Source organism: Heterodontus francisci, chromosome 23 (assembly GCF_036365525.1).
Source record: "Heterodontus francisci isolate sHetFra1 chromosome 23, sHetFra1.hap1, whole genome shotgun sequence".
Taxonomy (NCBI): domain Eukaryota; kingdom Metazoa; phylum Chordata; class Chondrichthyes; order Heterodontiformes; family Heterodontidae; genus Heterodontus; species Heterodontus francisci.
The window spans coordinates 55,977,518-56,001,397 of record NC_090393.1 but is presented as its reverse complement, the minus strand read 5'-3'; the positions used below and the strand labels follow the sequence as shown (position 1 = coordinate 56,001,397).

At 43.1% G+C, this 23,880-nt stretch overlaps 1 protein-coding gene across 2 annotated transcripts in view; it reads right to left on the bottom strand.

The window, feature by feature from the left end:
* LOC137383019 (CD209 antigen-like protein E) overlaps positions 1-23,880 on the bottom strand; it is a 50,592-nt gene that overhangs the window by 18,920 nt on the left and 7,792 nt on the right. For both annotated transcript variants that reach the window (XM_068055609.1, XM_068055608.1), the window contains exons 3-5: positions 16,071-16,151; positions 8,279-8,374; positions 6,885-6,959 (exon numbers count right to left, since the gene is read on the bottom strand). In XM_068055609.1, coding sequence (XP_067911710.1) covers positions 6,885-6,959; positions 8,279-8,374; positions 16,071-16,151 — 252 coding nt within the window. The remainder of the gene's footprint in view (positions 1-6,884; positions 6,960-8,278; positions 8,375-16,070; positions 16,152-23,880) is intronic.

Genomic DNA, 23,880 nt, shown 5'->3' with positions numbered 1-23,880 from the left:
AAAATATTAACAATCTTATCGTGGATTATGTTCGTCGAGTTGAGTTTCGTTTGCACTTAAATTCCCAGAATTATCGAGACTTCATCGGAAACCTCGGAGAAACGGCATAAACAACTAAAAACGTCAGCTTATGCCGCTTTTCCAGAGTTTCTGGTGAAGTTGATGTGAGGCATCAGAAATAGGCCACATACGGGGCTGAATGTTTTAAAGGTTGCGGGAGCAGGTGCGAGCTCGATTTGCAGATGATTTCTCGAAGGTCGACTTTGAGTCCCGTCGCCTCTGGAACACAAAGCCATTTTTAAAGGGATGCTGGGAGATCGGAAAGGGCAACCCCACACGCCTCCAATTAAGTGCCTGTTGAGCTCATTGTGGAGCTCATAAATAGACTTGTCAGCAGCTGTTTGGGATTTTTAAAGGTAGGGAACAGGAAGCCCGCCATGTGTGAAACTGGGCTGACTAAAATAATGCTGAAGAACAAAATGAAGCTCAGCTGCCCTAGAAGTGCAACAGAGCTGCCATTGCTGCAGCTGTGACATTTGCTTTTCTTAGTGATGAGTGGCAGGAATCTGGAGAGGGGCACGAGTCTGCTGGCATCAGTTGAGCACCTGGGGTTGGCAGGACAGCTCTGGTGAATGAACAATGCCCAACTGATCGAGTTCAGTTGGGAACAGGCTACTCTGACATTGGACAGAGCAGCCAGGATGAGCTTCAGCAGATGGGATCTCCTGGACAACAGGAGGCCAGAGGAGCACAGCAAGGGGCTGCAAGGGGAAGAAGGCACTAGCAAAGACATCAAGCCTACTGCCCAGCAGTCAGCCACCTGCAAATGATGGAGCACCAGTGCTGTAGGAGACTGCACCTATCAAGGCATATGGTCTTGGACCTTTGTGATCTGATCCACAATGAACCGAGGCCTCGCAACCCCATGGCAGTCCTTTACCTGCAGCCATCACCCTGAATCTCTATGCAACTAGGTCATTCCAGGGATCAGCTGCAGACCTAGGTGGCATCTCACAGTCAGCAGCTCGGTACACCATCAGGCAGGTCATGGATGGCATGTTCTAGAGGGCAGGGGATTACATCTACTTTGATACAGATGGGCCTGTGCAGGCACAGAGGAAACTGGGTTTCACCTCCATCGTTGGATCCCTCCAAGTGCAGGGCATCATCGATTGAGCCCATGTGGCTATCAAGGCACCCTGTGACCAGCCAGTGAGCTCCATCAACAGGAAGGGCTTCCACTCCCTCAACGTGCAACTAGTCTGCAACCACAACAAGAGCTTCCTCAATGTTTGTGCTCACTTTCCTGGCAGCTGCCATAACCCCTTCTTCCTCTGCCAGTCCATGATGCCTCGAAGCTTCACTCCATCCCCCACAGTGTGTTGGGGAACAAAGGAAATTCCTTGAAGAGATGTTAACTTACCCCTCTATGAGAGCCCCGGACAGAGGCACAGAGGAAAAACAACCAATGCCACCTGCTCAGCAGGCCAGCCATTGAGGAGGCCAGCCATTGAGGAGGCCATCAGGTTTGTGAAGGTGCAATTCTGGTGCTTAGATCAGTCGGATGGTGCCCTCCAGTACCTTCCTGCAATGGTCTCGATCATTGTGATGGTCTGCTGTGCTCTCCATTACATGGCCCTCCAGAGAAGTGTGCACCTTGAGTACAGTGAGGCCCTGGAAGGAGACAGCTCATTGGGGGAGGAGTAGGAGATAAGAGAGGAGTAGGAAAAGGGGGCAGTGGTGGTAACACTGAACAGAGAGTTGTTCCTGCTGTATGACAATGTAGTCTCCTTTTGCCACCCTCTGGGAAGAGGACCTTCCTCCTCTCTCTCACGGCCTCCAGCATTAGATTCAGGTCAGCATCGATGAAGTGAGGATCCGCCCTGCCCCAAGTGCCAGTCCTGCAGTTCCCCCATGACATCTCACTTCCCTCTGGTGCTGTGGAAGGCAGATCACTCCCTCAGGACAACAAGCAGTCTCAGTGATGGCTGCCGTGGAAGTCCAGATGAGTCCCACCCTTGATCTGAGTCACCTGTGTGCCCAACCCCACTGGATCTAAGTGGACAGGCATTCCATCTCCATCAATTAAGGCCTCACGCACTTGAAAATCTCAATCTGAATCAGTTTCCCACCAGAGGCAGGTTTCTGACCCAGAACCAGACTCATCTTGTTTCCCTCCTCTGTAACAAAAACCCAGCCCAAGTTCTTTTGAATCAACATGACGGTAATGATAGATTCCATATTTTCCTCAATAATTCACAAATGACTATTCCCTATACAAAACCAGATCCCATTCGCTATCTTGGTGAAAAGTCATGCCTCAATGATAGAAAATGCTCAATTCATAACTTACTACGTGTAAGCAGCTTTGCTCTTTGGATCTGTGCTCACAATTCGGTTAAGGTACCAAGTTAAATTCACCTTGTCGCTTCACATTTTTGTACTTTGATGATTGGAAACTATATTTTCATCTTATCATATAGATTTGATTTTATTTTCAAAATAGCCAAACCATTGACGATTGGAGTAGGATTCTCAGAGTGATGTCAATCAATAGCAGTTTGTGCCACGTTGTGGTTGGATCACTTTCACAAGGATCATTCATACTATGGCATCAAGTAAAGGGTAATGATGAAGTAAAAATAGTCACACATCACATTATGCTAAGAAGCTGTTATTCAAATGCATTCTTTCCTTTCTTTTATCTTTTAACACTGAAAAATACTCAATTTTGATAAGGCCTTCATGTTTGACCCTTGTGAGTGTAGCAACAAATGTTTTATGCATAATTTAAATATGTCATGTCATTTAACAGTTTATACAAATATATCAACGTGATTGCCAGGGCTAAAGTGGTCAAGTGTTAATACAGAAACCCTGAAACAATCGTGTGTAATATTAAAGCGTAAATCACCACCTGAAATTCGTCCCTCCCTTAATTCAGCAAAGATGATAGGAGAGAAATTGGGCTATGTCACGCCCATTTATGAGGAATCATGCAGCTTCCTATTCTTGAAAATGGGGTAGCAAATGTGCGCGCACACTTCCAACAGAAAGTGTACCAGACACCATCTTAGTAAATGGGCTTGTGTGAGCACAACTAGTGAGAGCAAGCAGAGAAAGAAAATCATGGCGTCAGTGTGCAATTCTGATTTGACACCAGCACTGCCATTTTCAAATGTTATGTTCCAACTACGCCCCGTCTTTAACCTCGGACAGCTAATGATAATGTTAAATACCACGCTCCTCCCACAGTATTTAAAGGGACCATGAACTACTTACAGAATAGTTGCTGGATAATTTCTTCTGGCTTCTGCTGTAATTGCATGTGTTTTTAGAGTTTCCAACACTTGCTTAAACGTTGATTAGTCTCCAGGGAGTGGTCTGTCTGGTGTTGAAGTACTTTTTAAATTTAAAACTTGTGCTGAAACAAGGTGCTTCCAGAAATGGGTGACCTGGTAGGCCTTCCTCTTGGAATTGAGCATGACAAGGAGAATGAAGAAAGGTCACGCAGAGCAGGATGAAGGGAGGAGGGCTCACAAGTTGTGGTCATATATGCCAAGGGTCTTTAGGGAACTTACCTCAACTCCCATGATGAACTTTATCACTTCACAAAACAGGTCATCACTGAAATGTGCCAACTTCTGTAGCAACGACTATAATCTCAAAATAGGGCACGGATGCATTGCCTGTGGTTGTCAAGGTGATTGTGGCACTAAACCTTTATGCATCTGGCTTCTTCCAGGCTGCTGCTGAAGATACAAGCTACATCTCGCAGTTTGCAGTACACTGCTGCATAAGGGAGGCCACTGGTTCGCTCTATAAAACAAGAACAGTTTCACCTCATTCTCTCGTCATAGAGACAAGCAGTTGCAGAGTTCACAAGGGCTTGCTTGAATTGCAGGCTTCCCCATGGTGCACGATGCTATTGATGGCATGCACATTGCCTGCTTTGCCCTTCATGTGAACTCAGCATTTTCATAATCCAAAATGGTTTCCTTCCTCAATGTGTAGCTGGTGTGCAACCAAATGCTATCCACTGATGACATGGCTCATGACTCCAGTCTGGAACTCAGGCATGGGCATGGCTCCAATGACAGCCATGTTGACATAAGGAACATCATAGAGCATACCATTGACATTTTCAAGCAATGCTTCTGCAGCGTGGACCACACTGGAGGACCCCAGTACTCAGCTGTATAGTTATCAAGATTTGTGGTGGTATGCTGCATAGCACAACCTGGCCATTATAAGTAAACAGCCACTGCCACCACATATCAGGATAGAAGCCGGAGAGGAAGAGGAAGACGAGGAGAAAGTGAAGGAGGAGGTAGAGGAGGAGGAATTATAACAGAGAGTGGAAGAACAGGAAGGGTGGCTAAAACATATCTGGGATCTAAGTGATCAAATAATTAATGAGCAAACCAGTAACCTCAACCACACCTCCCCATTCACCAACAGCTCCATGCTTCTTACCTTTCCTCTGTCAGTGACCAGCACATCATCCTCTTTCTGACAACACATAAATAAAGACCATCAGAAATACACATTCCTATCCAAATTTATAAATTCAATATGGACATAATGCATACAAAAATAAATTAATCCCCATTATACATTCTCTTGGTGTCTGTCTTCCATGTGTTGTTGCCTTTCCTTTTGCTCCTACCAGGTGCTACCAGGTGGAAGGCTGCTGACCTACAATTGAGGAGATTGCAGATGGACTTGGAAGCCCACCTCGAGCAGCTTTTGATCTAGAAGACCCAGCTTCAGACTGCAGCATCTCAGCCTGGGCTGCATCAGTCTGAGCTGGCTGGCTGACAGCAAGGGCAGAGTGGCAATTGTGGCAGCTGGAATGCTGTTATGCTAAGAGAAGAAAGCAGCTTTGTGCTCCCTGAAGCCACTACCACGCTCTCGGAGTGGCACCTTATCAATTCTGCTGATCTGTTGCGGAACAGATTGCTAGACTGCTGTGATACCCCGAAAGCCCCTTTGAGTAGTGGCATACGGAGCCATGATGGCACTGTTTGAGCTTGCAAGACAACAGCCTTCCAGTACAGCACTCAGACCGTCTGTGCTGCAATGGAATTTGTGACATTAGCTTTCAGCTGCTACATCATGGCAGGTTTCACAGATGTGCTGATGGAGGTGACCACCTATTCCAGCTGGGAAAGCAGGGGCACCAAGCTCCGTACATAAGCTTATACCATGTTTGTGCTGCACTCTTCCATGCTCCTTGACATTGAGTGTAGGCTTTCTGACAGCTTTACCAGTGCACCAAGCATTTGGTTATGTATACCCATCGACCTTCTTCTGTAGCCTGGCCCATTGAAATCCTGATCTGACTCCGCTGCTGAAGAACTAGTGTGTGGCCTTGCCCTCCAGTGAGCTGGTATCTGCTTTATTGTTCTCCTGCCCCCTACCACCTCACCACCAGCTCCTGCACACTTGTGCCCAGTGTCTCACCGTGTGCAAATTCCTTTTCTATTTCAGCCTCTAAAAGTTACAGAATGCCAGTCTATAAGACAGTAGGTACGAGTGTAAGATTGAGTCAAGGTGTCTCTTCCTCTTCACTGTCTTCTCCCTCTTCCTTCACTGACGAGGAAGGCTCTAGTTATTGGGAATCTGAAATAATAAATGAACATGGGGTGGGTTGTGGTGAGGGAAGAGGAGAAAATAAGAAGTGTATGCTTACACCATCTGTAGCTTCTAAGTCAGAAAGATTGAGGGATGAGGGAGAATTGGGAAGAGAGAAGGAGGATTAGATGTGCAGATACCCTCATCATTAATTGCTTCAGTACCTCTCGTGGCCATGGCTTCAGCTATGCCCCTCCCCATGACAGACAATACTGTCTCCTGCATGGGGTTTAAGATATACAGGCATGCTTATCCTCCTCGATTTCTTTGCTGCTGTCTGCTGTTATGCATTGCCTTCTCCTGCAATAAAGAAGGAAATGTATCAGTGAGTCTACTGCAATATGTTTGGTTGATGTGGCTGTCATGGTTGAATAGTGTGTCTAATTTGTGATTTGTGGTTGTGAGGTAAAATGGTACAAAGCATGTGAGGGTGAAGTAAAGACATATGAATTGCACAGGGTGCAGATTCAGCTTTCAATGACTATCACCACTTCATGCAGTCACAGTGTATCTCCCCTTTAAGAAGTACAGATTGCCTTTAAGGATTGCCAGCACTCTCGATATTGTGCCGACTGCTGCCGCGTGCAGCCGATGAACACCACTGCTAGTGCTGGCTGCAAGAAGCAGTCAATGGGTACGGCTTAGTTGCGTAGTGCATTCATTACTTACGTCCGTTTTGCAGGGTTAGCCAGCTCCCCTTTTAACTCCAATACATTGGAGAAATTAAACATGACCGGGATGCAAAACAGGTCGAATCTCTTCTGGCACCCGTTACACAAGACGACTGTATTTTGTCCTACTGAACTCAATTAAACTGAATACCCGACTGTCAGTATTACAGCCGACTAATGCGGCACTCCCCGCACCGCCACCTTTGATACCGGACCCTTGCCAAATTTCAATATTGGAAATGTGTTCAAATATATATGGTGCTTTCGGCAGTACCTGTTTATTACCAACAAACAGGCATAAAAACTAAAGTTCACTTTTGTCCATTGTTTCAGCCTGAAAAAACCCAAATCCTTTCACTTCAAAGGACACAGCCTTGGGCCTGGAAACAGACCGGCACTTCTATGGAGAACAGACTGAATATATTCACAGAATAATTGGATTAACATCTTTGCTGCCACAGTAGCGGGTGAGGAGGGCGAATTTCAGCTGACGGCGTTAACGTTGGCGTGCTGGTATCCCACAGTGTACTTTCAGGCCCAGTTTTGTGAGTAGGCAATAAACTACTGTTGCCTTACCTTGTTTCTGCAAAGTCTGCCTGAGCCTTGAAAGTGATTCTTCCAGCTTCTGAACTTCGTCAGATATTGTTGTGACTAAATACAAAGAAACATTAATGCGCTGTCAATAGTTGGATAATATGATACAAATTTCTCCTTTAGAAGGATGTAAATTTTTGCCGATGACAATTGACCCATGTCTTTCTATTTATTTCCTGCACAGGTTCTAGCAAACTAGCCGGCAGGGCAACGTTTAAACTGACCGGCATCATCAAATGACACATTCCGGCACACGTGGAACATGAAGGAAAGTAGTTGAGTTGACGTTGCCTCCTTTTGGATAAAAAAGTAACACTTCTATTAATCTGAAATAAGTCAACATCAACATATTGAGCAAATGTAACGGTATATAAAGCTCAAATTCACGTCACGAGGTGATGGTCTGCAATCGAGAACAGTGCATGCTATTATTGATGGTGCCGCTTCAGAATAGTTGCTATTTTCCTGTTACCTTCCCGCAGCATCCCATAAATGTCAATTGAAGATCATTAATGTTTAGTCTAGTTTTTATTCTTTGAATGCAACACCACAACTGTCTCAGTGATCTGCAAGAACGCATGTGCCGGAAGAAAAAAGTTATGCAGATTTCAGGCAATCTTGCTGCACATTTCCTAGTTAATTTGCTCATGCTCATCAATTTGCTTCTCGAAAGAAATCTGTCTTATATAATTACAAATATTATATCGACATGTATGTATTACTTATGAGTTCCCTATTTAAAAGTTTTCTTCACTGGGTAATAGTAAAATTGGTGCTTCAGACGTGTTCGGTGGCAAGACTTTAGGGCAATGTTCTGTAGTACTATCAAGTTCCGTTGGATATACATCCAATATGAAGTCATAAAAATGCGACAAAGCTTCCGTACCTAGGTATCACAGGAAGAGAACGCTCGATGACACTTAGGCGAAATGGAGGTCTGCACAAATCTCTGTTCTCAGACTGCCCTTTGAAAGCTGTTTTAAACCGAGGATGTATTCCGAAAAAAACACCACTAAATAATTAGTCACACAGCCACGGTTAAGTCACCTAAATTTTTGAGCATAATGTGGTAATTTAAATTAATACAAATCCCCGTTAATATTGATATGTGGCTCCATTTTCAACTATATGACTTAATTCTCCCTTATACGCAACACATTTGAAGATACAAAATTCATTAATTAATTCTTTCCAAAATAGAAGAACAGTTTGATCAGCAGTGATACTTCCTCATTATTAAGTCAACACAATTATTTTGCGTCTTTCATGTTTAATTGTTGATATAGTTATTCCTGTTCCGGTTAGCACGGTCCATAAGAAAGTTAAAGGTCGCCTCTTTTACCTAAAGCAGCTTACACACCAATTTTGTTTCTTACCATTTTGTTTCACGCTCTGGAGTTCGGATAAAAGAGAAGCTTTGAGATCCTTTACGGAATCAGCGTTTTGTTTCTGGAAGTTAGTAATCTGGGAATCTAGAAATAAAGAATATTTGACGAAAACGTATCACAACACTTTCATTGCTTAGATTAAAGCAGCGAACATCGCCTCCAGATGTTTGATCATTGGTACAGAACGGAGAGAATTCCCCTCTGTCATTCTGATTCAGGACATTGTACTTCTAAGTATCATTGTTTTTTTACTGTTCCGCCTGCGCAGGGCAATATTGAGAGGGAAATTCAGGCCAATGCAACTGGAATTTCCTTAAAGTTCTCCCGAACTTCTGCCACAACCTCAACGGAACATCAACGAACCTTCACAGAAAGGGGAAAATGGCTAAAAAGCGGAGGGGCAGATTTTACATCGGTAGAGAGCTGAAAGCAACAGAACGTATCGGGAGGAACAGAGCGGCAAACACTAGACAAAGGGAAACATCTCAAATAGTGACGCCATGGTCAGCTAAGAGTGCGCAGAGGCTCAGGTAAGTTACAGGTAAGTATTTCGTTTATTTGTCCGGGTTTTTAGCTGTTAGTGTAATTATTTAATGTATTGGTCACTGCTTTTTGATGGTTAATGTAACCATTTAATTTATTGGCTCGTGTTTGCCGTGATTTTTTAGTGCTTTGAGTTTTAGGGTCTTAGTCTTAGCTTAATAGTGAAACAGGCATAGGCACCATGTTGCACCAGGACATTTGACAACATTATTGACTCAGAGACGGACATGGGGGCAATTAAGCTGGAGATAAAGTGTATAGCCAACTTAATGCCATAAAAACACAGTCCGATTTAAAAAACATTTCTTTCGATAAATAAAGTAGCTAAGCATACAAACATGAATGGAGAGCAGCACGACTGTATTAGCTAGCGAGCAAACAAAATAGTATGCAATGCCAATGTGAATTACTTTTGCTGACAGAATACAGCTAGATACACCACGCCACAGGGTTGTAGATGGACCTTATCGGATGATCTCAATGGATTCACATTGTGTCAGGATTGAAAATTCACCCAATAAACTATAAAACTCAAGGCGAGGATTGTTAATGTCGTCATTGAGGTGAGGCAGTAGGAAAGTCAGCAATAGGAAGACCATTTCTGACACTTCTGTTGACATCTTGTGATGGTCTCTGTTTGTGCAACGTCTCCACCTGCTTGTAATATGAATCTGAAGACAGAGCAACAACAAAAGGGAAGTGATCTCCAAATCAGGAGAATTTTATAGGGTGAAGCAGACGATACTTCAGAACAGTACTGTAAAACAGATAAGCAGAGTGGAACAGGAAGGGACAGAGAGATTAACAGCAGGTAGCCAAGACTAGTTTATTCATCTCGACAGACTGTGAAGCCAGGTCCTGTATTCTGAAATACAGAAACAACAGCATCTTCATGGACAAAATGTCATTTGCTCACCAAAGCGAGTAATAAAATTAAATAAACACAATTCCAAATAAACAGCGCCCTTCAGTTCCTCCAATAAAGTGATTCTATGAAATTCACTCATGTCTATATCTCAGTCTATCACTATTGATTCTGATTCAGCTCTGGCAAGATAATTATAAACAAAAATCTTTTCTGCAAAAGGTTGAGTGATTGTTATTACATGTATTATTCAGTTACAAAATGTTTAATCACTATCTGTAAGGTTGTACTCCAGACTAACCAATTTATGTCCAAGCCAAATCTATTACCTGTTAACAAAAGTGCACTTTTTAAAGCAATGTAATTATATGCTACAGACAATTTTCAAGTGACATTGGCCACTCAGGTTATCTGCCCTCAAACTGGATAGTAAATAATGCACATTGCAGTTACCGATCTTTGACATACTTAGAAAACTCGTCCTTTAATTCAAATCGCAGCCAAAAAAAAGTTAAGGGTCATTGAAATATAATACATTTTTACTATGTCTTCCCTGACATTTTTTGAACCTGCAAATACAGCATAGATTTCGTTAAGGAATCGTAGACAGTTCATCACAGATTAAGGTTTATAAAAACTATCCATTATACTGTATTTACTAACTATTTTATATGGGTCAGCAGTATCCTCCTTTTGCTAATATCACTCAGCCTCATACACCGTACTGTTGTATTCATGAGGAACTAATAGTGCCAACTTTTGGAGATTCCTTAGATTTTCCTGCCCGTTTTCCCCTCAATAACAAGTTCTGTAACAATGTGATTCCTCCCACAGCCAAAAGACTTGCAGGTTGATAGGTGAATTGGCCATTATAAATTGCCACTAGTATAGGTAGGTGGTAGGGGAATATAGGGACAGGTGAGGATGTGGTAGGAATATGGGATTAGTGTAGGATTAGTATAATATGGGTGGTTAATGGTCGGCACAGACTCGGTGGGCCGAAGGGCCTGTTTCAGTGCTGTATCTCTAAATCAAATCAAATCAAATGGATAGTAGCAGAATTGCGACATTTAAATAGAGGTGAAAGTCCAGCAACCGTCGACATGTCACTGGGCTTGTGCTCCAAGTGAAAGTAATGTGTGCCAGAGCACAGAAATCGAGACATTCCCTAAGTGACATGTGCCATTTTAAAATGGGTTTACATAACACAAACCTTTAAAGGCTTGAAGTAGGGGTGTCCAGCCTTTTCACGTGGGGGCTACATTACAATTTTTGTCTTAAATAGGGGGCCAGTAAAACAATTTTGAAAAGATAATGGCATTAACATTTGTTTTATTAATCAAAACAACAACATATGTGCATTTTTGTGAAGAAAATGCTGGAAATGACTCATTTGGGCAGCTTTCTTCGAGTGAAGGGACTGAAGGCTCAATCCGCCATCAAGTGAGAAAGCGGTCCACGGTCACGGCAGGAGTCAGGTTGCTCGTGGTCATGGAGTGAGGGGCTGAGCAGGTGGAGTGGCTAGCTGACCACGCCAGATTGGGTGTGGCCATCTGAGTAAGATGATTTTAATACACTTCCTCCAAAGATGCACCAGTTTCTGAGCTGTACATCCGTCTCTCCCTTTTCATGTTCCTCTTCTTGCTACTCTTCATTTCGCACTGTTGCAAATGGCCTTTATGATCCTCTGACGACATAGCTCTTCCTGCATATTGTTAAATTATGTAGAATACAGTGGTTCTAAAGGAGGAAGAGCTACAGCTGCAAGCGGCTGCAGGATGGAGGCAGCAGCACATAAAGGGCTGTTGCTCCTTTCAATTATCGGTGATTGTGCTGTCTGGTTGCTGGAAAGAACGTGATGTGTCGCTAAATACCAAGCGCTAGAATTGCTCCCTGTGATGAAATGCTGAATATGTTGCTGACAGAGCTGCAACAGTGGAACGTGTATATTTTGAGGGTAAAGAGGATCTCTGCTCTCGGAGGCAACGTGAAGCAAGCAAGAAAGGGATAGTAAAGGGACCACTTGTGGTCTCTAGCGGTAGGTCATGATGGTAAACAATGACTTTATTCTGTAGCCAATAAAACACTGCACAGTATGTTTGACCACAGTTGGACAACTGACATAATACCCTTGTACACATGCTCAGTGAAAGACCTGTGAGTCAGCGATTTCTCTACCAGTTTCTAAGCTGTGCATCCGTCTCTCCCTTTTCATGTTCCTCTTCTTGCTACTTTTCATTTCGCACTGTTGCAAATGGCCTTTATGATCCTCTGACGAAATAGTTCTTCCTGCATATTGTTAAATTATGTAGAATACAGTGGTTCTAATTGTTATCAACATTGTTGGATTCTAGAATAGTTTCTCACTTGCTTCAAAAATGGTATATGGGAAGTTTGCAAACTAGCATGTGCTTACACCTTCCTGGCTCCATAGCATAAGATGAATAACGTTCTTCCACTTTTTTTCATTTTAACACCTTGTGTGATGTCCGAAGTATAGCCACAGAGCACTAGGAGCAAATCATATACTTCTTTGACCATTTCCACAAAAGTGTTTAGTTAATTCATGGATAAGTGATGGCTGTCTCCACCCGCCTCCCTATCTCCCTGATCTCCATTCCCCAATCTCCCTCTCTTCTTCTGAACCTTATCCCGCGTCACCCATCCATTCTTTTCCACCCCATTCACCGAACCCCCACCCCTCAACCCCCCCCCCCCCACCCCCGTCTCCCTCTCTCGCCTATCCCTCGACGTTCTGTGTCACCTTATGCACCCATCCCTTGAACAACAGTCTCCATCTCTCCCCAACCCCGCATCCTCAATTCACAGCTCCGCAATCTCGCGCTTCCTACCGGATTGCAAAACCCTTTCTCCACATCCCCTATAAATGATAACATTCTCGTAGCTTTCTTAATTACTTGCTGTACCTGCATACTAATCTTTTTGCGATTCAGGCACTAGGATACCCATATCCCGCTGCATCTCAGAGTTTTGCAATCTCTGACCAAATAGATAATATGTGTATTTTTTATTCTTGCTGACAAAATGGACAATTTCACATTTTCCCACATTATACTCTATTTGACAGATCTTTGCGCATTTACTTAACCTATCTATATCCCTTTGTAGCCTTCTTATGTCCTCCTCACAGCTTACTTTCCTACCTATCTTTGTATCGTCAGCAAATTTAGCAACCATACCTTCGGTCCCTTCATCCAAGTCATTTCTAGTTCTCTGATCATTATTCATTTATTAATTGTAAAAGGTTGAGGCCCCAGCATTGATCCTTGAGGCACACAACTCATTACATCATGCAAACCAGGACATGACCCCCCCCCCCCCCCCCCCCCGCCATGTTAGTTTAAACCCTCTCCAGTAGCACCAACAAATCACCCTGCAAACACATTGATCTCGGTTTTGTTCAGGTGCAACTCCTCTGGCTTGTATAGCTCCCATCTCCCCCAGATCTGGTCCCAATGTCCCATTAATCTAAATCTCTCCCTCCTGCTCCATCTTTTCAGCAATGTATTCATCTTCTCTGTCCTCTGATTTCTATGCTCACTCATGCGTGGCTCATGGAATAATCCGGAGATTAAAACCTTTGAATTTGCTAGCTAGTTTCTCTCCTAGCTCCCTGAAATCTGCCTGCAGGACCTCATCCCTCTTTCTACCTCTGTAGTTGGCACTGATACAGACCACGACAGCTGACTGTTCACCACCCCCCACCCCCCTCAGTGTCCTCTGCAGCTGCTCAGTGACATCCTTGATCTTGGCACCAGGGAGGTAACATCCTATCCTCAATTCACGTCTGCAGCCGCAGAAACGCTTGTCTATGCACCTAACCATAGAATCTCCTATCACTATTGCTTTCCCAATCTTCCTGCTGCTGCTCTGTACAGCTGAGCCAGCGTGGTGCCTTGGGCTTGGTTGAGGCTGCACTCCCCAGAGGAACCATCATTCTCACCAATATTTAGATACTGGATACAAACTTGACTGAGGGATAGAAAGCAGACAGCAGTGGTGAATGGTTGTTTTTCAGGCTGGAGGGATGTATACAGTGTTCTATCCCAGGGGTCAGTATTATCACCATTAATCTTTCTGATAGATAATGATGACCTGTAGATGACACAAAACTCCAAAATGTAGTAAACAATGAGGAGGATAGTATTAGACCTCAGGAAGAAATTGGCAGAGTAGTGAAATGGGATGACACATGGCAAATGAGATTTAGTACAGAGGAATGTGAAGTGATGCGTTTTGGTATAAAGAATGAGGAGAGGCAATATAAACTAAATAATACAATTTTAACGGGGTGCAGGAAAAGAAAAACCTAGGGTTTGTGTATACAAATCTTGAAGGTGACAATTCAAGTCCAAAATGCTACTGAAAAAGCTTATGGGGTCGTTGGACTTATTATTACTGGCATGGCGAAGAAAAGCAAAAAGGTTGTATTAAAACTCAGCTGATGTATTGTCAAGGGTGCAGATGAGATTTACTGGAATGGTGCCACGGATGAGTGACTTCAGTTATGTGGAGAGACTGGAGAAGCTGAGTTTTTCTCCTTGGAATCGAAAAGTTTAAGAGGGGATTTGATAGAGGTGATCAAAATCATGAACAGTTTTGATGGAATAAATAAGGACAAACTATTTGTAGTGACAGAAGGATGGGTAACCAGGGGACACAGAGCTAAGGCAATTAGCAAAAGAACCAGGTGACTTGCAGAAACATTTTATTACTTAACGAGTTGCTGTGACCTGGAATATATTGCTTGAAAGTGTGGCGGAAGCAAATTCAGTCATAACTTTCAACAGGTTATTGGATATTTCAACAGAAAAATGCAGGGCTATAGAGAATGAATGGGAGTGGGAGGGTGGGGGTGGGGGGGGCGGTGGTGGAAGTGGCGGGTTGCGTGAGACTAGTGGTCTAGTTGCACCAGTGCGCCGACAGAGGCACGATGAGTCGATTGGACCTCGTTCTCTGCTATATCATTTTAGAAAGCTAAAATTCCATGTTACGTGCTGCATTACATAGAACATTTACAAAATATCCATTGACAACTTCAATGTGAAGAAATAGTTTCAAAATGTTTATATGGGAATTGAAATGAAAATTCCGTGCAGTTGAGAACCACCTTCTAATTCGTTAATTTAGCCGTAAACTGTGTCATGCAAGCCCCCACCTGCCAAGCATGAGACACATTAATTTCGCCCGATGGACATTAAACTTCAAATAGTTGGTGGGAAGAAAAGATGGCCTATTACAAGGAATTGCCAGGCCTCTGGCCGGAAAGACATTTTTGCATACCAAGCAGACAGTGTTGGAACAAAGGAACCAGTCCCTGCTCCCATTCAATACACAGAAGGGATGTGCTCAGACCAGTTTAGTCACATGACTAACTGGCTGTTGCAGAGTTTTGAACTGAGAGGTTTAAATGAAGAAAACAGCATTTGAAGTCAGAAAGCGCCTGGCTCCTGGATTGAAGACATCTCTCTCCTGTCTGCCCCCATCTCTTTCTCATCAGCTTTGGAATCCATTGAAGACACATGAACCCCAACAGAGAAAAGTGTCATACAGTGAACAAGGTTTAAGAAGAATACTGGGCCCAATGAAAAGTAAGAATTACCTACAAGCAAGGACTCTACAGTGAGCTCGAAGAACCATAATAAGTTCTTCAGATATTGCCTCAAGCCTCTCCACTTTATCGTTCTTCTGCTCTTTTCTATCTCTATTTTCATGTGTGTATCACATATGCATGCTGACTTGGGAGAGCATCGTGTATCCGTAGGCGTCAACCGAATTAGAGTTTAAGTTTAAGTTTTAATAAATTTCACCTTTCTTCTTTAAACCGAAGAAAACCTGTTTGTGCTCATTTATTTACCTTATAATTGGAAAGCAGTGAATAAGGCTTCACCAAGGGGGAGTTCAAAACACAGTGTGTTTAAAAATAAAACCCTGTTAGAGTAAGACCAGGCGAAGACTGAAAGGGACCCCTAGACACCTTTCTGACGTGGTTGTAATACTTGAAAGAGTAACACAAAGTAGACTTCTTGTTCTATTCACTGTGTGATTTAAATGACAGTTTGCACGAGAAAAGTCTTTTGAAGTTATTCATTCCAAGTGGAAACACAACAAAATCAATTTATGATTAGTGAAGCGATGTTAAAGAATATATAAATATTAGCTTCTTAATCCTCACAAAAATAATTTTAAGAACGAAAGACGGATCAACAACATAACGATTTTCGAGACTTTCTGGTGCCTTCTGTTCAACTGGAGTAAAATGCATTGAATTTCCTTGAGATTTGAAACTCCAAGTGTAGTATCTGGAAAATAACTGTTCTGCTCTTTATACTATGGTGGCTGTTTTCTTACCAGAATTCGGAAATTTGCCAGTTCCAATGTTGTTTCCGACTGAATCCCGTTGTTCTTTAATATGAACGGATACCTTTACGTCTGCGAATTAAATTGAATTTTCAAAATTAATAAACAAAACCTGCTCAAAGCATTCCGAATGAATAGACAATTGATTGCCATGTGTTCTATACACAGGATAGACTGTAGCAGAGTGGAAGGTGGGAGCTGGAATACTGTCATCCTGAGAGAAAATAGTAGGTTGTTCTTCCACGGAACCCGGAATGATGCACTGCAGCAACACATAAAGACATCCAAATCCCTGACCTCTGCCATCAACATGGACAAGGATAGCAGATATATGGGGGCAACATCACTTCCAAGTCACACACTACTCCTGGCTTTGAAATATTTCACTTTCTTTCATCCTTGCTGGGATATAATCCTGGTACTTCCTACCTAACAGCACGGTTGGTGTACCATCACCACACCACCTCTAGTGGTTCAAAAAGACAGCTAACCACCATCTTCTCAAGGGCATTTAGGTTTGGGCAATAAATGCTGGATTTGCCAGTGATGCGCGCATGCCATGAATAAAGAAAGCTCAAACTGCTGCCATCATAGCTTTGGATACCACCGTTCTAAGTGACTTCAGGGTATCACTGCAGTCCATCAATCTGCTCTCTAATGGATCAGTAGGATTGCAGAGGCACCACTCCGGGCTCCATTGAAGAACAACCTACTATTTTCTGTCAGGATGACAGCATTCCTGCTCCCACCTTCCACTCTGCTAGTACCTTTGGTGTATTTAGTGTTATCTGCCAGCCAGCCCGCCCAGACTGTTGCAGCCCATGTCGAGATGGGACAGTCTGAGGCCAGAACAGCTCGAAGTCATCCACAAGGCTATCTGCAGTCTTCTATGCTCAGGTTCTACAACTTTCCATCAGCCATGCTGCAGTGAGTGGGAAACACTTCGTAGGAGCACGAGGATAAGCAAAGGCACATGGGAGACAGATGCTAAGGAAATAGACAGGGTGATTAGTTTATTTCATACATCATATTTTGTACATTATGATTGAAAGTATAAAATTAGATTGGAATGTGTATTTTTGGTGTTTTTTTATTTCTGTGTTGCCAGAAAGAGGGTGATGTGATGGCTATAGGAATAGTGATATAGGAAAGGTGGGAGTGGGAGACTGTTGGTGATCAGGAGATCCGGTGAAGGTTACTGGTATCACCCAGTAGCCAGCCTTTGCCGTGCCATGGTGGGCCAAATATGGTGGTACTGTGGACTGCTGCAGAATGAAAGAATCATGAAGGCTGCTGGATAACAAGAGTTCACCTGCACGATGCCCTTCCTAAGGTCAGATACCAACTATGCACTGAAGAAGAGAAAGATCTTTCAATTATTCTCAGGATCTTAGAAGAAGTGGCTGCCGAGATAGTAGAAGCTTTGGTTACAAAATTCCTTAGATTTTGAAGGATCCCAGCAGATTGGAAAATAGCAAATGTAACACCTTTATTCAAGAAAGGAGGAAGCCAGAAAGGAAGAAACTGTAGGCCAGGTGGCCTAACATCTGTCATAGAGAAATTACTAGAATCTATTGTTAAGGAGGTTATAGCAGGATACTTAGATACTTAGATACTAATGTGATCAGACGGCGTCAACATGGTTTTCTGATAGGGAAATCATGTTAAACTAATTTATTAGGGCTCTTTTAGAATTAACAAGCAAAGTGGATAAAGGGGAACCTGTAGATGTGGTGTACTTAGATTTCCAAAAGACATTTGATAGGGTGACACATCAAAGTTTACTACATCAGATAAGAGCACATGGTGTAGGGGGTAACATGAATAAAGGACTGGTTAGCTAACAGGAAGCAGAGAGTAGGGATAAATGGGTCATTTTTGGGTTGGCAAGCTGTAACTAGTGGAGTGCCACAGGCATAAGTGCTGGGGCCTCATCTATTCACAATTTTTATCTATGACTTGGATGCAGGATATGATCGCTAAATTTGCTGATGACACCAAGATAGGAAGGAAAGTAAGTTGTCAAGGAGAGATAAAGAGTCTACAAAGGGATATAGATAAGTTAAGTGAGTGAGTAAAAATTTGGGAGATGGAATATAATGTGGGAAAATGTGAACTTGTCTACTTTGGCAGGAAGAATAGAACGTCTGCACACTATTTAAATAGAGAGATTGCAGAACTGGGTGGTACAGTGGGATCAGGGCGTACTGGGTACATGAATCACAAAATATTAGTATGTAGCTACAACAAGTGATTAGGAAGGCAAATGAAATGTTGGCATTTATTGCAAGGGGAATCGAGTATAAAAGTAGAAAATAAAAGCAAAACACTGCAGATTCTGGAAACCTGAAATAAAAACAAAAAATGCTGGAAATACTCAGCAGGTCTGGCAGCATCTATGGAGAGAGAAGCGGAGTTAACGTTTCAGATCTGTGGCCTTTCATTAGTTCTGATGTGAAGTCGCAGACCTGAATCGTTAACTCTGTTTCATTCCACATATGCTGCCAGACCTGCTGAGTATTTCCAGCAATTTTTGTTTTTATTATAAAAGTAGGGACGTTTTAGTCTCCTTATTTGAAAAAAAGTTTATAATTACGTTAGAAGTCGTTGAGAAGGCTCACTCGACTAATTCCGGGGATGAAGGGCTTATCTTATGAAGAAAGGTTGAACAGGTTGGGCCTATACTCATTGAAATTGTTGAGTTCACATGAGTCATATGCAAGTTAATGTGTATGCTGCCAATGGCACCATGCACCATGGGGAGGCCTGTGGTCCATCCAAGCCTTGTACTCGCTCTGCCTGCCTGTCTCAGGAAAGAGGGAATGTGATTAAGCTGATTCTCTGTGGATAGAATGCCTCAGTAATGCCCCTTGCCTTACAGTGCTAAATGTGAGATGTTGCAGGTATCTCCAGCAACAGATTGGATGGAGCCAGATGCATAAAAGTTAAGATCTAGTCACCTTGACAGGCACAGGTGCCAGACTTCAGCCAATTCAATTCACTTCACGTGATATCAAGAAACGACTGAAGGCACTGGACACTGGAAAGGCTATGGGCCCTGACAATATTCCAACAATAGAACTGAAGACCTGCGCTCCAGAACTTGCTGCGCTCCTAGCCAAGCTGTGCCAGTACAGCTACAACACTGACATCTACCCTGCAATGTGGAAAATTGCCCAGGTATGTCCTGTACACAAAAAGCAGGACAAGTCCAACCTGGCCAATTACCACCCCATCTGCCTACTATCAATCATCAGTAAAGTAATGGAAGGTGTCATCAACAGTGCTATCAAGCGGCACTTGCTTAGCAATAACCTGCTCAGTGACTCTCAATTTGGGTTCTGCCACTCAGCTCCTTACCTCATTACAGCCTTGGTTCAAACATGGTAAAAGAGCTGAACTCAAGAGGTGAGGTGAGATGCCCTTGACATCAAGGCAGCATTTGATCGAGTATGGCATCAAGGAGCCCTAAAAAAACTGAAGTTAATGGGAGTCGGGGGAAAACTCTCCGCTGGTTGGAGTCATACCTAACACAAAGGAAGATGGTTGTGGTTGTTGGCGGTCAATCATCTGAGTTACTGTTTTTCCTGCCAAGCTTTGATTCCAATTTATCTGGGTGAGATCCATTCTTACCCCATTGAAGTTGGCTTCCCCAAGTTAATTATTCTTGCTCTTGATTGTTCCTTGTTCTTTTATACAGCCAACCTAAACCTCATGATACAATGATCACTGTCCCATAAATGTTCCCCTACTGATACTGAATCCAGCTGGCCCACATAATTCCCAAGAACCAGGTCTAGCAGTGCTTCCTTTTTCGCTGGACTGGAAACATACTGCTGTCGAAAATTCGCCTTAACACACTCTAGCAACTTCTGCCCCCCCACCCCCCTGCCCTTTTCTCTACTACTATCCCAGTCTATATTCAGATAATTAAAGTCCTCCATTATAACGTCTTTATAATTCCTGCGCCTCTCTGTATTTCCTTGCAAATTTGACCCTCTACATCTTTCCCACTAGTTGCCTATAGACAACACCGAGTAATGTATTTGCAACTTTTTGTTCCTCATGATTCCTTTAATTAATGCTAGTGTGAAGTCCTTCATTTCTTTTTGCATTCCTGAATTTTGCGGTTGGGGGGTGGGGGGTGGGGTGGTGGTGGTGGGGGGTTGGTGAGGGATGGTGTTGCGGGGAGAGCAGTAGAAAACTGTCGGTATTCACCATCATTACTTTCTGAAACTGACCGCATCTTCGGCATACACAGATTAGGAGGGAAATCTTGAGGTTGTGGTCAGCCACATGGTGCTTCACCACCTGCTGCGCTGTGGATACCCCCTCCTGCCAACACACACAGATCAGGCAATCATTGAAATCAGTAAGAATGTCGACTTTCCTGCTCCAACCGTCGGGTTCGGGTCGGGTAGCAGGCCTTTACTGTCAACAACTCCTTCCATCACTTTGCTGATGATCGAGAATAGACTGATAGGGCGGTAATTGGCCAGGTTGGATTTGCCCTGCTTTTAGATGACAGCATTGTAGCTATACTGAAACTAGTTGTAGCACAAGTCTTCAGCACTGTTGCCGGAATGTTGTCAGGGCCCATAGCCTTTGCAGTATCTAGTGGCTTCAGCCATTTCTTGATATCACGTGGAGTGACTCGGATTGGCTGAAGACTGACATCTATGATGCTGGGGTCCTCAGGAGCAGGCCACGATGGATCATCCACTCAGCACTTCTGGCTGAAGATGATTGCAAGTGCTTCAGTCTTGTCTTGTGCACTGATATTCTGGGTTCCCCCATTATTGAGGATGGAGCTATTTGTGGAGCCTCCTCCTCCTTTTAGTTGTTTAATTGTCCACCACCATTCACGCCTGGATAGTGACAGGACTGCAGATCTTAGATGTGATCTGTTGGTTGTGGGATCATTTTGTGCTGCCTATCGCATGCTGCTTCCACTGTTTATCATGCAATTAGTCCTGTGTTGTCGCATCACCAGACTGGCATCTCATTTTTAGGTATACCTGGTGCTACCCCTGGCATACTCTCCTGCACACTTCATTGAACCTGAGATCTATATAGATCTATAAATGCACAGTCATGTAAAGTTGAAACCTTGTTGACCAGGAGACAGAACAACAGAGTCTTTGATCGACAAAGCGTTTATTGTTGCCTGTCAGCAACCGTGCCTACCATCTAAGAAGGGCTGCAACTGGGCATAGGTTATTTTAGAAATAAGAGTGCAACTCCACTGTAAGGATTTCACTCATTGTAGAAGACATTTCTTTTGTCGGTAGGTACATTTGTGGAATCCATGAAATGACAGCTAACCAAGGCAAGATTTTGGAACTCATGCCAGCAGTCTGTTCTTGATACCATATGCATTTCTTCTAGTAACTGCTTGTAAGACAGAATGCCCTTCATAATGAGTGTTGGATGAATTATATATCCTAAAATTCCACGAATAAGAAGTGACACAAATCAAGTAGCAATTCTCCATACAGCAATCTGACATTTCCGTGACCAGAAGGGAAGAACAGAGCGAATGATCACAGACACACACTTAATGGGTGTGATTAAGAACACCATTGCAAGTGGAGGGAGACACATATATAGATCATGCAATGAATGCATAAAATGTGTGTCATATATGTATATATTGTTCCATTATCTGTAAAGAGTTATGAACTAAATAGCTAGGAACTAGTTGTTATGTGTAAGTGTTCCAGTAGAGGGCCACATTCACAGCTGCACTGGGGAGTCATGTTATATGTAACAGGTTCTACAGCACAAAGCATGGTGTTGAAATAAACAGACTGACTCCAGCCTTTTCCTGATCTGAATGGTTGTGTGAATTTTTTTCTCTGGGAACTGTCACATCCAGACATTTCATGCAATTCTATGGTTCCTATGTCTAACATGTTTTCAAACCCATCGCTATCTTCCAGGGTATGGATGTTTTGGTTTCTTTCACTATTCCTTCACCCTGTTATTCTGCCTCTGATGATTCATCTACCACCTTCTTGCCTTGTTCTACACATCTTTTCCCAGTGATTGGTCTTTCCGCAAACTCTGCAGATTGATCCGTATGCGAGACATTTCCTTCTATTTATCAATTCTTGTGGTTGTCCACAGCTCCTGCACGTCTTTCTCTCTGTTTGGTGTACATTTTTTAGCTGTTGTTTCACTGAATCGACCTTGCTGCCTGTCTCTTGGCTTAACTGAAGGCTAGCCATTTGGGAGGTCAGAGTCTTCATTTGTCTGCTCATGGCTTCATGTGCTCTGGCACGGTCTACAGCCTGCGATATTGTGAGTTTTTCCTGTCCGATTAGAGCTTTCTGTACTTCAGGATATGCAGAACCCCAAATGAGCTGATCTATCAGCTGTTCATCTGTGTCCTTAAATTTACATTTTCTGGCTGCATTTTTCAATCACTGCAAAATTGTCAATAGGCCCACCTAGTTCCTGTTTGAGGCCTTGAAATTCATATTGGTATATCCGATTATTTGATTTTGGCTGGAGATGGGTGTTGAATCTTTCAAAAATGTTGTCTGGGTTTCTGCTATCCTCTTCGCTTAGGTCACAGCTGTTAAATAAATTTAATCCTTTATCTCCAGCCCACAGAAGGATATAGCTGACCCTCTCCTCTTCACTAGTGCCTTTTAGAAAACTATTGAATGCCAAATTGCACTTTTGTTTAAACTTCTCAAATGCCTGTACGACATCATCAGCTCCCCAATTTGTGATGGACTGTAGCAGTGCATTCATTCCTGTCCTGTATGACATTTTGATCTTTTTTTTAGAGTTTTCACATGAGTCACTCAGTTTTTCTGTCTCTCTCTCTCTCTCTGTCTCTGGCACTAATTTGGGTCACTTTTCTCAATCTGATGCTTTTAAAAATGTTGTAGGTTTACTCACAATCGCTGCCACCATGTTTTGTCTTTATTTTGTTTCTGGTTCCCAGATGTTGGAAAGAATCGCAGTTTAATTTTGGAAAAGGCTGGAGTCAGTCCGTTTATTTCAACCATCATGCTTTGTGCTGTAGAACCTGATTCTTGTGTTACATATAACATGACTCCCCAGTGCAGCGTGAATGTGGCCCCCTACTGGAACACTTACACCTAACAACTAGTTCTTAGCTAATTAGTTCCTAACACTTTACAGATAGCATAACAATACAATCATATATAACAATTTGTTAACATTTCTGGCACAAACGCGATGGACCGAATGGCCTCCTGTGCGGGAAATGTCCCATGTTTCTATACCTCTTTTACCTGCATAATCTTTCCACACGTCTTTCTGAACAGAAATAGAACAATACATTTCGATTATGGGGACAATGACGAAGTTACAAAAGAAGCAGCGCACGCTTGACTAAGGCCGGAATATATCGTATCCTGTAACCAGAAAGGTGAACAAACATAAGACGATTTTTAAAAATGGACGGTCCATTGTTCTCAACAGTGAATGGGCGGACGTGGTATGAATAAGTTCTCAAACTGGGGATCCGTATAGACTTCCCAGGGAGTCCATGAAATAATGTGAACGCGACGATATGCTGTGATGTCGTGGGTTGGGTGCACGCTGTTGGCCGTCCTAGTTGCTGACGGTGTCTCGACAGCGTGTCAGCGATATTCTGGTGCAGACCGACCGGTAACTAGCAGCAGGAGAGGAATAAACCCTGAAACACCCAGCAACTGTGCAGTGAGTAGGCGGGCGGTGGAGGTTTCCACCTGAAACACTGTCAGTTTTTCCAACAGGAATCATAAACCTAATCCCAATCCAGGAAGAGTCAGGAGGTGTC